This window comes from Pristiophorus japonicus, chromosome 11 (genome assembly GCF_044704955.1).
Source record: "Pristiophorus japonicus isolate sPriJap1 chromosome 11, sPriJap1.hap1, whole genome shotgun sequence".
NCBI classification, from domain to species: domain Eukaryota; kingdom Metazoa; phylum Chordata; class Chondrichthyes; family Pristiophoridae; genus Pristiophorus; species Pristiophorus japonicus.
This window is the reverse complement of record NC_091987.1, coordinates 132,083,851-132,098,171: the sequence shown is the minus strand read 5'-3', so window position 1 is coordinate 132,098,171 and position 14,321 is coordinate 132,083,851. Positions and strand designations below refer to the sequence as shown.

At 45.7% G+C, this 14,321-nt stretch overlaps 1 protein-coding gene across 6 annotated transcripts in view; it reads left to right on the top strand.

The window, feature by feature from the left end:
- The window catches only part of LOC139276301 (leucine-rich repeat-containing protein 63), a 357,062-nt gene that overhangs the window by 289,182 nt on the left and 53,559 nt on the right, over positions 1-14,321 (top strand). For all 6 annotated transcript variants that reach the window (XM_070894090.1, XM_070894091.1, XM_070894088.1 and 3 more), the window contains 2 exons: positions 4,416-4,514; positions 11,696-11,832. In XM_070894090.1, coding sequence (XP_070750191.1) covers positions 4,416-4,514; positions 11,696-11,832 — 236 coding nt within the window. The remainder of the gene's footprint in view (positions 1-4,415; positions 4,515-11,695; positions 11,833-14,321) is intronic.

The window sequence follows — 14,321 nt, the reverse complement described above, 5'->3', positions numbered from 1 at the left end:
CAAAATACTTTTGTAAATTCTGCCCTTAATACTGTGAAACGTCAGGATAAAATAAGAATATTTGAAAATGCCTTACAATCTTGCACCACATACCGAGACTGAAGAAAATAAGTGGCAGTCAATTCTACAACGTTGTGCAAAAAGATTACTCCCTGAATTGTGTTTAGCTTACTTTCATTTTTACTTTAGAATCTTATCCCCTAGTTCCTCTCTTGAAAACTTCTCCAAATCCACCCGACCAATTCTCTTTAAATACAAATTAAGCACCAACTTTGTGAACTAGAAGAGGTTGAGTGCATACCATTACTGTTTACTATTGTTGTTTCTATATAAATTCTTTGTGGTTGAAATGGAATTACGTTTACACTCTTTGACAGTTCAGTGTTCTTAATCATTGGGTTTCATACTCATCTGAACTATTTTGCAAGTCTTCAGTTGTTTTAGTGGCTTTGATTACCCAAATGTTTGGTTAATGCTTGGGCATATTGTATTTTAGCCACATTGATCAGTACCAATAATAATGCAGCCTTTCTTCATGTCTGATTGCTTTGTTCATTGTATCCTGAAGAACTTTACAGATGCATCATCATAGGCAGGCCCTTAGAATCGAGGAAGACTTGCTTCCACTCTAAAAATGAGTTATTAGGTGACTGAACAGTCCAATACGAGAACCACAGTCCCTGTCACAAATGGGACAGATAGTCGTTGAGGGAAAGACTGGGTGGGACTGGTTTGCCGCATGCTCTCTCCGCTGCCTGCGTTGGTTTCTGCTGGGAACTCAACATCCAGGGGTATTCAACATTCAGGAAGGATAGAATAAAAGGAAAAGGAGGTGGGGTGGCATTGCTGGTTAAGGAGGAGATTAAGGCAATAGTTAGGAAGGACATTAGCTTGGATGATGTGGAATCTATATGGGTAGAGCTGCAGAACACCAAAGGGCAAAAAACGTTAGTGGGAGTTGTGTACAGACCTCCAAACAGTAGTAGTGATGTTGGGGAGGGCATCAAACAGGAAATTAGGGGTGCGTGCAATAAAGGTGCAGCAGTTATAATGGGTGACTTTAATATGCACATAGATTGGGCTAACCAAACTGGAAGCAATACGGTGGAGGAGGATTTTCTGGAGTGCATAAGGGATGGTTTTTTAGACCAATATGTCGAGGAACCAACTAGGAGGGAGGCCATCTTAGACTGGGTGTTATGTAATGAGAAAGGATTAATTAGCAATCTCGTTTTGCGAGGCCCCTTGGGGAAGAGTGACCATAATATGGTGGAATTCTGCATTAGGATGGAGAATGAAACAGTTAATTCAGAGACCATGGTCCAGAACTTAAAGAAGGCTAACTTTGAAGGTATGAGGCGTGAATTGGCTGAGATGGATTGGCGAAGGATACTTAAGGGGTTGACTGTGGATGGGCAATGGCAGACATTTAGAGACCGCATGGATGAACTACAACAATTGTACATTCCTGTCTGGCATAGAAATAAAAAAGGGAAGGTGGCTCAACCGTGGCTATCAAGGGAAATCAGGGATAGTATTAAAGCCAAGGAAGTGGCATACAAATTGGCCAGAAATAGCAGCGAACCTGGGGACTGGGAGAAATTTAGAACTCAGCAGAGGAGGACAAAGGGTTTGATTAGGGCAGGGAAAATGGAGTATGAGAAGAAGCTTGCAGGGAACATTAAGACGGATTGCAAAAGTTTCTATAGATATGTAAAGAGAAAAAGGTTAGTAAAGACAAACGTTGGTCCCCTGCAGTCAGAATCAGGGGAAGTCATAACGGGGAACAAAGAAATGGCGGACCAATTGAACAAGTACTTTGGTTCGGTATTCACGAAGGAGGACACGAACAACCTTCCGGTTATAAAAGGGGTCGGGGGGTCTAGTAAGGAGGAGGAACTGAGGGAAATCCTTATTAGCCGGGAAATTGTGTTGGGGAAATTGATGGGATTGAAGGCCGATAAATCCCCAGGGCCTGATGGACTGCATCCCAGAGTACTTAAGGAGGTGGCCTTGGAAATAGTGGATGCGTTGACAGTCATTTTCCAACATTCCATTGACTCTGGATCAGTTCCTATGGAGTGGAGGGTAGCCAATGTAACCCCACTTTTTAAAAAAGGAGGGAGAGAGAAAACAGGGAATTATAGACCGGTCAGCCTGACATCGGTAGTGGGTAAAATGATGGAATCAATTATTAAGGATGTCATAGCAGTGCATTTGGAAAGAGGTGACATGATAGGTCCAAGTCAGCATGGATTTGTGAAAGGGAAATCATGCTTGACAAATCTTCTGGAATTTTTTGAGGATGTTTCCAGTAGAGTGGATAAGGGAGAACCAGTTGATGTGGTATATTTGGACTTTCAGAAGGCGTTCGACAAGGTCCCACACAAGAGATTGATGTGCAAAGTTAGAGCACATGGGATTGGGGGTAGTGTACTGACATGGATTGAGAACTGGTTGTCAGACAGGAAGCAAAGAGTAGGAGTAAATGGGTACTTTTCAGAATGGCAGGCAGTGACTAGTGGGGTACCGCAAGGTTCTGTGCTGGGGCCCCAGCTGTTTACACTGTACATTAATGATTTAGATGAGGGGATTAAATGTAGTATCTCCAAATTTGCGGATGACACTAAGTTGGGTGGCACTGTGAGCTGCGAGGAGGATGCTGTGAGGCTGCAGAGCGACTTGGATAGGTTAGGTGAGTGGGCAAATGCATGGCAGATGAAGTATAATGTGGATAAATGTGAGGTTATCCACTTTGGTGGTAAAAACAGAGAGACAGACTATTATCTGAATGGTGACAGATTAGGAAAAGGGGAGGTGCAAAGAGACCTGGGTGTCATGGTACATCAGTCATTGAAGGTTGGCATGCAGGTGCAGCAGGCGGTTAAGAAAGCAAATGGCATGTTGGCCTTCATAGCAAGGGGATTTGAGTACAGGGGCAGGGAGGTGTTGCTACAGTTGTACAGGGCATTGGTGAGGCCACACCTGGAGTATTGTGTACAGTTTTGGTCTCCTAACCTGAGGAAGGACATTCTTGCTATTGAGGGAGTGCAGCGAAGGTTCACCAGACTGATTCCCGGGATGGCGGGACTGACCTATCAAGAAAGACTGGATCAACTGGGCTTGTATTCACTGGAGTTCAGAAGAATGAGAGGGGACCTCATAGAAACATATAAAATTCTGACGGGGTTAGACAGGTTAGATGCAGGAAGAATGTTCCCAATGTTGGGGAAGTCCAGAACCAGGGGTCACAGTCTAAGGATAAGGGGTAAGCCATTTAGGACCGAGATGCGGAGGAACTTCTTCACCCAGAGAGTGGTGAACCTGTGGAATTCTCTACCACAGAAAGTTGTTGAGGCCAATTCACTAAATATATTCAAAAAGGAGTTAGATGAGGTCCTTACTGCTAGGGGGATCAAGGGGTATGGCGAGAAAGCAGGAATGGGGTACTGAAGTTGAATGTTCAGCCATGAACTCATTGAATGGCGGTGCAGGCTAGAAGGGCCGAATGGCCTACTCCTGCACCTATTTTCTATGTTTCTATGTTTCTATGGTCTCGAGATGAGACTCGAGGTGCTCAGCGCCCTCCCGGATGCATTTCCTCCACTTAGGGCGATCTTTGGCTAGGGACTCCCAGGTGTCGGTGGGGATGTTGCATTTATCAAGGAGGCTTTGAGGGTGTCCTTGAAACGTTTCCTCTACCCACCTTTGGCTCGTTTGCCGTGAAGGAGTTCCGAGTAGCCAGTGTACCAATTACCTATTTAAACAATTTTAATAACTGCATGAAGTTTGACAAAATATTCTGAATATTTTTATCAAAACCTAGTATTTATATAATTTCAAGACGATGCAATTTTTATTCTCAGTGAATTAAAGTAACAACAAAACATAGAAACATAGAAAATAGGTGCAGGAGTAGGCCATTCGGCCCTTCTAGCCTGCACCACCATTCAATGAGTTCATGGCTGAACATTCAACTTCAGTATCCCATTCCTGCTTTCTCGCCATACCCCTTGATCCCCGTAGTAGTAAGGACCTCATCTAACTCCTTTTTGAATATATTTAGTGAATTGGCCTCAACAACTTTCTGTGGTAGAGAATTCCACAGGTTCACCACTCTCTGGGTGAAGAAGTTCCTCCGCATCTCGGTCCTAAATGGCTTACCCCTTATCCTTAGACTGTGACCTCTGGTTCTGGACTTCCCCAACATTGGGAACATTCTTCCTGCATCTAACCTGTCTAACCCTGTCAGAATTTTAAATGTTTCTATGAGGTCCCCTCTCATTCTTTTGAACTCCAGTGAATACAAGCCCAGTTGATCCAGTCTTTCTTGATAGGTCAGTCCCGCCAAAGGTACTTTTTAAGATTTGAAGAATATGATTCACATCTGTTTTACATCATTCACTCTATTATAGGGTCATTTTATTCATCAACTTCCTGATCTGAGTGGACTGTTTTCCATATTAAAGCATGTGAACCTGTCATTCAACAGTTTTCAGGACATCCCTGCTGAGGTGAGGGCAATTTATTAAATAATCTATACATTTGTACTTGTACTTTTCTCAGATGAATTATGGGATCATGTGTCCAGATCTAAACCTTAGCATTCCTGCAGTAAAACGTTCTTCTTGGCCAACTGCCACACCTAAATTAATCATTGACATCTGGTCACTAAGAATTCTGAAAATATTAATTAAGGAAAAGATAGCATTGTATTACATCCTCGGGAGAACACTACTCAATCGATGAATTATTTTGAAATTAGGTCATTGTTTACCAAATTAAGGTTTACTAGCATGTACCCTGTATTGTAGTAAACCTTCTGTATCCTGGCATCCCTTGATCAAGTAAGCTGGGATAAGAACATAAGAATTAGGAACAGGAGTAGGCCATCTAGCCCCTTGAGCCTGCTCCGCCATTGAACAAGATCACGGCTGATCTGGCCGTGGACTCATCTCCACTTACCCACCCGCTCCCCATAACCCTTAATTCCCTTATTAGTTAAAAATCTATCTATCTGTGATTTGAATACATTCAATGAGCTAGCCTCAACTGCTTCCTTGGGCAGAGAATTCCACAGATTCACAACCCTCTGGGAGAAGAAATTCCTTCTCAACTCGGTTTTAAATTGGCTCCCCCGTATTTTGAGGCTGTGCTCCCTAGTTCTAGTCTCCCCGACCAGTGGAAACAACCTCTCTGCCTCTATCTTGTCTATCCCTTTCATTATTTTAAATGTTTCTATAAGATCACCCCTCATCCTTCTGAACTCCAACGAGTAAAGACCCAGTCTACTCAATCTATCATCATAAGGTAACCCCCTCATCTCTGCAATCAGCCTAGTGAATCGTCTCTGTACTCCCTCCAAGGCTAGTATATCCTTCCTTAAGTAAAGTGACCAAAACTGCACGCAGTACTCCGGGTGCGGACTCACCAATACCCTGTACAGTTGCAGAAGGACCTCCCTGCTTTTGTACTCCATCCCTCTCGCAATGAAGGCCAACATTCCATTCGCCATCCTGATTACCTGCTGCACCTGCAAACTAACTTTTTTGGGGTTCAATTCACGGTCAGGGAACATTGTATCCAAAAAGAGTTTCATGCACAAGGATCCCAGGTCCCTCAGCACCGCAGCATGTTGTAATTTCTCCCCATTCAAATAATATTCCCTTTTACTGTTTGTTTTTCCAAGGTGGATGACCTCACATTTTCCGATATTGTATTCCATCTGCCAAACCTTAGCCCATTCGCTTAACCTATCTAAATCTCTTTGCAGCCTCTCTGTGTCCTCTACACAACCCGCTTTCCCACTAATCTTTGTGTCATCTGCAAATTTTGTTTCACTACACTCTGTCCCCTCTTCCAGGTCATCTATGTATATTGTAAACAGTTGTGGTCCCAGCACCGATCCCTGTGGCACACCACTAACCACCGATTTCCAACCCGAAAAGGACCCATTTATCCCGACTCTCTGCTTTCTGTTAGCCAGCCAATTCTCGATCCATGCTAATACATTTCCTCTGACTCCGCATACCTTTATCTTCTGCAGTAACCTTTTGTGTGGCACCTTATCAAATGCCTTTTGGAAATCTAAATACACCACATCCATCAGTACACCTCTATCCGCCATGCTCGTTATATCCTCAAAGAATTCCAGTAAATTAATTAAACATGATTTCCCCTTCATGAATCCATGTTGCGTCTGCTTGATTGCACTATTCCTATCTAGATGTCCTGCTATTTCTTCCTTAATGATAGCTTCAAGCATTTTCCCCACTACATATGTTAAACTAACCGGCCTATAGTTACGTGCCTTTTGTCTGCCCCCTTTTTTAAACAGAGGCATTACATTAGCTGCTTTCCAATCCGCTGGTACCTCCCCAGAGTCCAGAGAATTTGGGTAGATTATAATGAATGCATCTGCTATAACTTCCGCCATCTCTTTTAATACCCTGGGATGCGTTTCATCAGGACCAGGGGACTTGTCTAACTTGAGTCCCAATCAGCCTCTCCAGCACTACCCCCTTAGTGATAGTGATTGTCTCAAGATCCTCCCTTCCCACATTCCCATGACCAGCAATTTTTGTCATGGTTTTTGTGTCTTCCACTGTGAAGACCGAAGCAAAATAATTGTTTAAGGTCTCAGCCATTTCCACATTTCCCATTATTAAATCCCCCTTCTCATCTTCTAAGGGACCAACATTTACTTTAGTCACTCTCTTCCGTTTTATATATCGGTAAAAGCTTTTACTATCTGTTTTTATGTTTTGCGCAAGTTTACTTTCGTAATCTATATTTCCTTTCTTTATTGCTTTCTTAGTCATTCTTTGCTGTTGTTTAAAATTTCCCCAATCTTCTAGTTTCCCACTAACCATGGCCACCTTATACGCATTGGTTTTTAATTTGATACTCTCCTTTATTTCCTTGGTTATCCACGGCTGGTTATCCCTTCTCTTACCGCCCTTCTTTTTCACTGGAATATAATTTTGTTGAGCACTATGAAAGAGCTCCTTAAAAGTCCTCCAGTGTTCCTCAATTGTGCAACCGTTTAGTCTGTGTTCCCAGTCTACTTTCGCCAACTCTGCCCTCATCCCTTTGTTTAAGCATAGTACGCTCGTTTGGGACACTACTTCCTCATCCTCATTCTGCATTACAAATTCAATCATACTGTGATCACTCATTCCGAGAGGATCTTTTACTAGAAGATCGTTTATTATTCCTGACTCATTACACAGGACCAGATCTAAGATAGCTTGCTCCCTTGTAGGTTCTGTCACATACTATTCTAAGAAACAATCCTGTATGCATTCTATGAATTCCTCCTCCAGGCTACCCCGTGCGATTTGATTTGACCAATTGTTATGTAGGTTAAAATCCCCCATGATTACTGCCGTTCCTTTTTCACATGCCTCCATTATTCCCTTGATTATTGTCCGCCGCACCGTGAAGTTATTATTTGGGGACCTATAAACTACGCCCACCAGTAACGTTTTCCCCTTACTATCTCTAATCTCCACCCACAATGATTCAACATTTTGTTCATTAGAGCCAATATCATCTCTCACAACTGCCCTAATATCATCCTTTATTAACAGAGCTACCCCACCTCCTTTCCCTTCTTGTCTATCCTTCCGAATTGTCAGATACCCCTGTATATTTAATTCCCAGTCTTGGACACCCTGCAACCATGTTTCTGTAATGGCCACCAAATCATACCCATTTGTCATTATTTGTGCCGTCAACTCATTTACTTTATTTCGAATGCTGCGTGCGTTTAGGTAGAGTGGTTTAATACTAGTTTTTAAACCATGATTTTTAGTTTTGACCCCTTCTGTAGCCCTTTTATATTCATACATATTGTCCCTTCCTATCACTTTGTGGTTTACACTTACCCCAGTGCTACTCTGCTCTGTTGCCTCCTGCCTTTTGCATTTTTTCTTGGGGTCCTGTTCATCTGAGCTCTCACCCACTCTAACTAGATCAGAGCCCTCTCCTGGGTTCCGAATACTCCTCGCATTGAGGCACCGAGCTTTCAGGCTTGCCTTTTTATTACACTTTGACCCTTCAGAATTTTGCTGTACAGTGGCCCTTTTTGTTTTTTGCCTTGGGTTTCTCTGCCCTCCACTTTTACTCATCTCCTTTCTGTCTTTTGCTTCTGTCCCCATTTTGTTTCCCTCTGTCTCCCTGCATTGGTTCCCATCCCCCTGCCATATTAGTTTAACTCCTCCCCAACAGCACTAGCAAACACTCCCCCTCGGACATTGGTTCCGGTCCTGCCTAGGTGCACACCGTCCGGTTTGTACTGGTCCCACCTCCCCCAGAACCGGTTCCAATGCCCCAGGAATTTGAATCCCTCCCTGCTGCACCACTGCTCAAGCCACGTATTCATCTGAACTATCCTGCGATTCCTACTCTGACTAGCACGTGGCACTGGTAGCAATCCCGAGATTACTACTTTTGAGGTCCTACTTTTTAATTTAGCTCCTAGCTCCTTAAATTCGTCTCGTAAGACCTCATCCCGTTTTTTACCTATATCGTTGGTACCTATATGCACCACGACAACAGGCTGTTCACCCTCCCTTTTTAGAATGTCCTGCACCTGCTCCGAGACATCCTTGACCCTTGCACCAGGGAGGCAACATACCATCCTGGAGTCTCGGTTGCGGCCACAGAAACGCCTATCTATTCCCCTTACAATCGAATCCCCTATCACTATTGCTCTCCCACTCTTTTTCCTGCTCTCCTGTGCAGCAGAGCCCGCCATGGTGCCATGAACCTGGCTGCTGCTGCTCTCCCCTGATGAGCCATCCCCCTCAACAGTACCCAAAGCGACATACCTTCCTTGCATTGCTCTTCCTGTTGGTCTTCCATTTCCTATCTGGCTGTGTACCCTTTACCTGCGGTAAGACCAACTCGCTAAATGTGCTATTCACGTCATTCTCAGCATCGTGGATGCTCCAGAGTGAATCCACCCGCAGCTCCAATTCCGCAACGAGGTCATTCAGGAGCTGGAGGCGGATACACTTCCTGCACACGTAGTCATCAGGGACACCGGAGGCGTCCCTGATTTCCTACATAGTACAGGAGGAGCATAACACGTGTCCGAGCTCTCCTGCCATGACTTAACTCTTAGATACACTTAAATTGGCAACAACTTACTGATGTAGAAAAGAAAAAGAAAAACTACTTACCAATCACCAGCCAATTACTTACCCCCTTGGCTGTGACGTCACCTTTCGATTTCTTTTTACTTTTTTGCCTTCTGTCCCCGCTGCAGCTGCAACGTACGCTTCTCGCCGCCCCCTGACTCGCGCTGCTCCGAGCTCCCGCCTCCTCGACCGACTGCTCGAACTGCCCGACTCCCGCTGGCCTTTATAGGCCTCCTGCCGACCCCGGACTCGCGCTGCTCCGAGCTCCCGCCTCCTCGACTGACTGCTCGAACTGCCCGACTCCCGCTGGCCTTTATAGGCCTCTCGCCGACCTCGGACTCGCTCTGCTCCAAGCTCCTGCCTCCTCGACGGACTGCTCGAACTGCCCGACTCCCGCTGGCCTTTATAGGCCTCCTGCCGACCCCGGACTCGCGCTGCTCCGAGCTCCCGCCTCCTCGACTGACTGCTCGAACTGCCCGACTCCCGCTGGCCTTTATAGGCCTCTCGCTGACCCCGGATTCGCGCTGCTCCGAGCTCCCGCCTCCTCGACCGACTGCTCGAACTGCCCGACTCCCGCTGGCCTTAATAGGCCTCCTGCCGACCCCGGACTCTCGCTGCTCCGAGCTCCCGCCTCCTCGACCGACTGCTCGAACTGCCTGACTCCCGCTGGCCTTTATAGGCATCTCGCCGACCCCGGACTCTCGTTGCTCCGAGCTCCCGCCTCCTCGACTGACTGCTCGAACTGCCCGACTCCCGCTGGCCTTTATAGGCCTCTCGCTGACCCCGGATTCGCGCTGCTCCGAGCTCCCGCCTCCTCGATCGACTGCTCGAACTGCCCGACTCCCGCTGGCCTTTATAGGCCTCCTGCCGACCCCGGACTCGCGCTGCTCCGAGCTCCCGCCTCCTCGACTGACTGCTCGAACTGCCCGACTCCCGCTGGCCTTTATAGGCCTCCTGCCGACCCCGGACTCGCGCTGCTCCGAGCTCCCGCCTCCTCGACTGACTGCTCGAACTGCCCGACTCCCGCTGGCCTTTGTAGGCCTCTCGCTGACCCCGGATTCGCGCTGCTCCGAGCTCCCGCCTCCTCGACCGACTGCTTGAACTGCCCGACTCCCGATGGCCTTTATAGGCATCTCGCCGACCCCGGACTCTCGTTGCTCCGAGCTCCCGCCTCCTCGATCGACTGCTCGAACTGCCCGACTCCCGCTGGCCTTTATAGGCCTCTCGCTGACCCCGGACTCGCGCTGCTCCGAGCTCCCGCCTCCTCGACCGACTGCTTGAACTGCCCGACTCCCGCTGGCCTTTATCGGCATCTCGCCGACCCCGGACTCGCGCTGCTCCGAGCTCCCGCCTCCTTGACTGACTGCTCGAACTGCCCGACTCCCGCTGGCCTTTATAGGCCTCTCGCCGATCCCGGACTCTCGCTGCTCCGAGCTCCCGCCTCCTCGACCGACTGCTCAAACTGCCCGACTCCTGCTGGCCTCTATAGGCCTCTCGCCGACCCCGGACTCGCGCTGCTCCGAGCTCCCGCCTCATCGATCGACTGCTCGAACTACCCAACTCTCGCTGGCCTTTATAGGCCTCTCGCCGACCCCGGACTCACGCTGCTCCGAGCTCCCGCCTCCTCGACCGACTGCTCGAACTACCCAACTCTCGCTGGCCTTTATAGGCCTCTCGCCGACCCCGGACTCGCGCTGCTCCGAGCTCCCGCCTCTTCGACCGACTGCTAGAACTGCCCGACTCTCGCTGGCCTTTATAGGCCTCTCGCCGACCCCGGACCCACGCTGCTCCGAGCTATGTCAAGTAGATTTCAGTGAGTAGAAATTAAAACAAAGATAATGCTACATAACATTTCAGTAATCTTGATTTCACATTTCTCTGATGTTAGTGCTAATTTGGTGCATTAAAACTTGCAAATTGCATAGCCTGCAGAAGGTGATCGGAAATATTTGTCACTTTAGAAGTTATCTGATATGTGGAAGATTTAAAAAGTAAGAAATTAATTGTCACATTAAAAATTTCACATATGTGGGAAGCAGTTTCGGCTGTACATCCTTTAAAACAATTGTAGATTATGCAGCTCTTCTTCAAAAACTTTTCTCAGAGTGAGTGAACTCCTCTCTGTGAACAGAAGTATGTTTTTTTGCAATTTGAATGCTGATGAGACAAGCCTTCTGGTTGCTGTTATTTCTGCTTGAGTTTACATTGGCAGTGTAAGCAAAATATTGGAGAATGAAGTATATGAAGTGAAATTTATCAAGCATGAAGAAACAAAATGTTTGGCCACAGAATTCTTGCGTTTCTTCCCTTTTTGTTGCTTTTATCACTTTATATCAATTTTTTCGTTTCTAGTGTCTCCCTCTAATGGTCTTGCCTTCTTATACTCCTTCTTCCCAATGTCTGTGAGATTTCTCTTTATTGGCTTACTTTATAGGTTGACTATCACCCATTCACCAAATGTTAATATGTTGCCTGACATTGTTGTTGTACTTCAAAACATTTTAAGTACGTGCATAAGTTTTCATATTAAGTCTGTTTTTTCCTTTCAGATTTATGGATGCTCCCACCTTGAAACGCTGAATTTAAGAGACAATCCTATAACAGAGATTTCTTCTGATATTACGAAACTGACGAACCTGAGAATCTTTAACATTTCTTTCTGCATGGTTTCAATTCTGCCTCCTGGGTAAGATGGTCCAACAGTCTTATAGAGCCTAATGGCAACTTTTGAGAAACGGTAATTTTAAAAAGGAATTCTGAGCATGTGATTGAAATCATGAAATATTCCACATCCACTTTCCCAAGCCCATGCTAATTTGTAATGCAAAGATAAGAGGGTAGATTTTGTGAACTTGCGCTGCTGGCATCGAGGTCCGCGTGCCAGAAGCAGATACTGGAAATCAACGGGTCCCCCCAGTATTTTCTGTCCACAATGCAGCATACAGCTCTTTGTCCCTCAAATAGCTTCTTAATTGCTCCCAAAAATCTCCTGTTCAAATTACTTACCGGTTCTTTATTCTTCCTCCTTTCTTCCCAAAACGTTCCTGTCTATTATTTACACAATTATAAAAGATACTTCTGCCTTCTACGTTACTTCCCACGTTTGATTTGTAATCCTTGCTGATGCTGACATTGGCATAGTGCTGTACCAGCAAGCTCTTTCTAGCCATTGAATCTCTTGAGCAGATGCTAATCGCCATGATTGTGATCTGATTGCCACCAAGCTCATGGTCTACAGGGCTGTAGTAATACCTGCCCTCCTGTATGGCTCAGAGACATGGTCCATGTACAGTAGACACCTCAAGTTGCTGGAGAAATATTACCAAAGATGTCTCCGCAAGATCCTACAAATCCCCTGGGAGGACAGGCGCACCAACATCAGCATCCTCACTCAGTCTAACATCCCCAGCATTGAAGCACTGACCACACTCGATCAGCTGGGCAGGCCACATAGTCCGCATGCCAGACACGAGACTCCCAAAGCAAGTGCTCTACTCGGAGCTCCTTCATGGCAAACGAGCCAAAGGTGGGCAGCGGAAACGCTACAAGGACACCCTCAAAGCCTCCCTGGTAAAGTGCAACATCCCACTGACACCTAGGAGTCCCTGGCCCAAGACCACCCTAAGTGGAGGAAGTGCATCTGAGAGGGCGCTGAGCACCTCAAGTCTCAACAGCGAGAGCATGCAGAAATCAAGCGCAGACAGCGGAAAGAGCGTGCGGCGAACCAGTCCCACCCACCCCTTCCCTCATCGACTGTCTGTCTCACCTGTGACAGAGTCTGTGGCTCTCGTATTGGACTGTTTAGCCACCAAAGAACTCACTTCAGGAGTGGAAGCAAGTTTTCCTCGATTCCGAAGGAGTGCTTATGATGATGGATCTGACTGATTCTGGATATAATGTCCAAACCCATCATCAAAGCACTTAATAAATATTGCACTTAAGCCTCAGCAACACAAAAATAAAGCTCATCCCAAACAACTCCATTCGCTCAATTTTTAATTTAATGGATTAGACTATAAAACACTGGAAAAGTTAAATTTTTTATTTTTGAATTCTGACATTGTAAATCTTGTGCGTGTTGTCATATGATATTGTTTATTGGATGTGCTGCACTCTGGATAATGTTGTTTCTCAGAAGCAGGATGAAAACTACAGCTCTCTCTCACAGCATTTGTCAACAGAAGCTAAATTTTTTCATCAGTAAAAGGATCTATTTCTATCCGGTTGTCATGTGTAATGTGCTTGTAAATTAAAGCTTGCTTTAAAGGGGTTAAATTAAATTAACAGGATAGCAGTGCTTCCAGATGTGTCGTGGGTTTCAGTTGGAATGTCTGAAACTGGTATTCTGTAGACAATGAAAGATAATCTAACATTCCAGCAAATGCTCACAACTATAGCTGTTGCGACAATCGATTAACTTGAGCTCAGCCAGAATCATTCGTAGCTAGCCTGGTGGACTCTTTTTGTGGGCACGCAGGGAGATAGTTTTAATTAAAAGTTGACACTAGTCAGGCTTTTAAAAATGAGACACAGATACAAAGAGAGTCTGGCTTTTGGACACACAATGCGGGTAAGGCAGTGAGACAGTGAAAAGCTGCAGAGAGCAGGTTCTGTCCCAGGACTGAAGGACAGAATGAAGAAGAGTTATTCTGTTTAAATTAAGTGAGATGGCCCACCAAAGTGAATTAGCATCACATGTGCTTTATTTTGTATGTTACATGAATATATGTTATACTGATTGAACTAAAGAAATCTGATCCTATCACAATTTCTGTACATTTAATCTTGCAATGCAATAAAGCAGCATACAATTAAAACTTAGCCAAATCTAATGTTAACTCAGTACACTCTCAGAGAAATTGAAGAACTACACATGCAGAAGACACAGATATCCAGAAAGCAAATGGGTTTTGTTGTCATTCCCCTAGTTTCACTACCGTATAAGTAGATATAGAACAATATGAGTCGACTCCTACAGTAGCATGATACTCAGACCACTGGCAGCACTGAACCCAAGCAAATATCTACAGCAGACCTGATTTGTAACATGATTATTTGAGCCACTCAGGACTTTGTGCCCAACAGGTGTGCGTTGCCTTTGAGAGATCTAATGCTACAACATGCACTAGACACAAAACATTTCATTATAATCAGACTTATGAGTACTAGGATTCA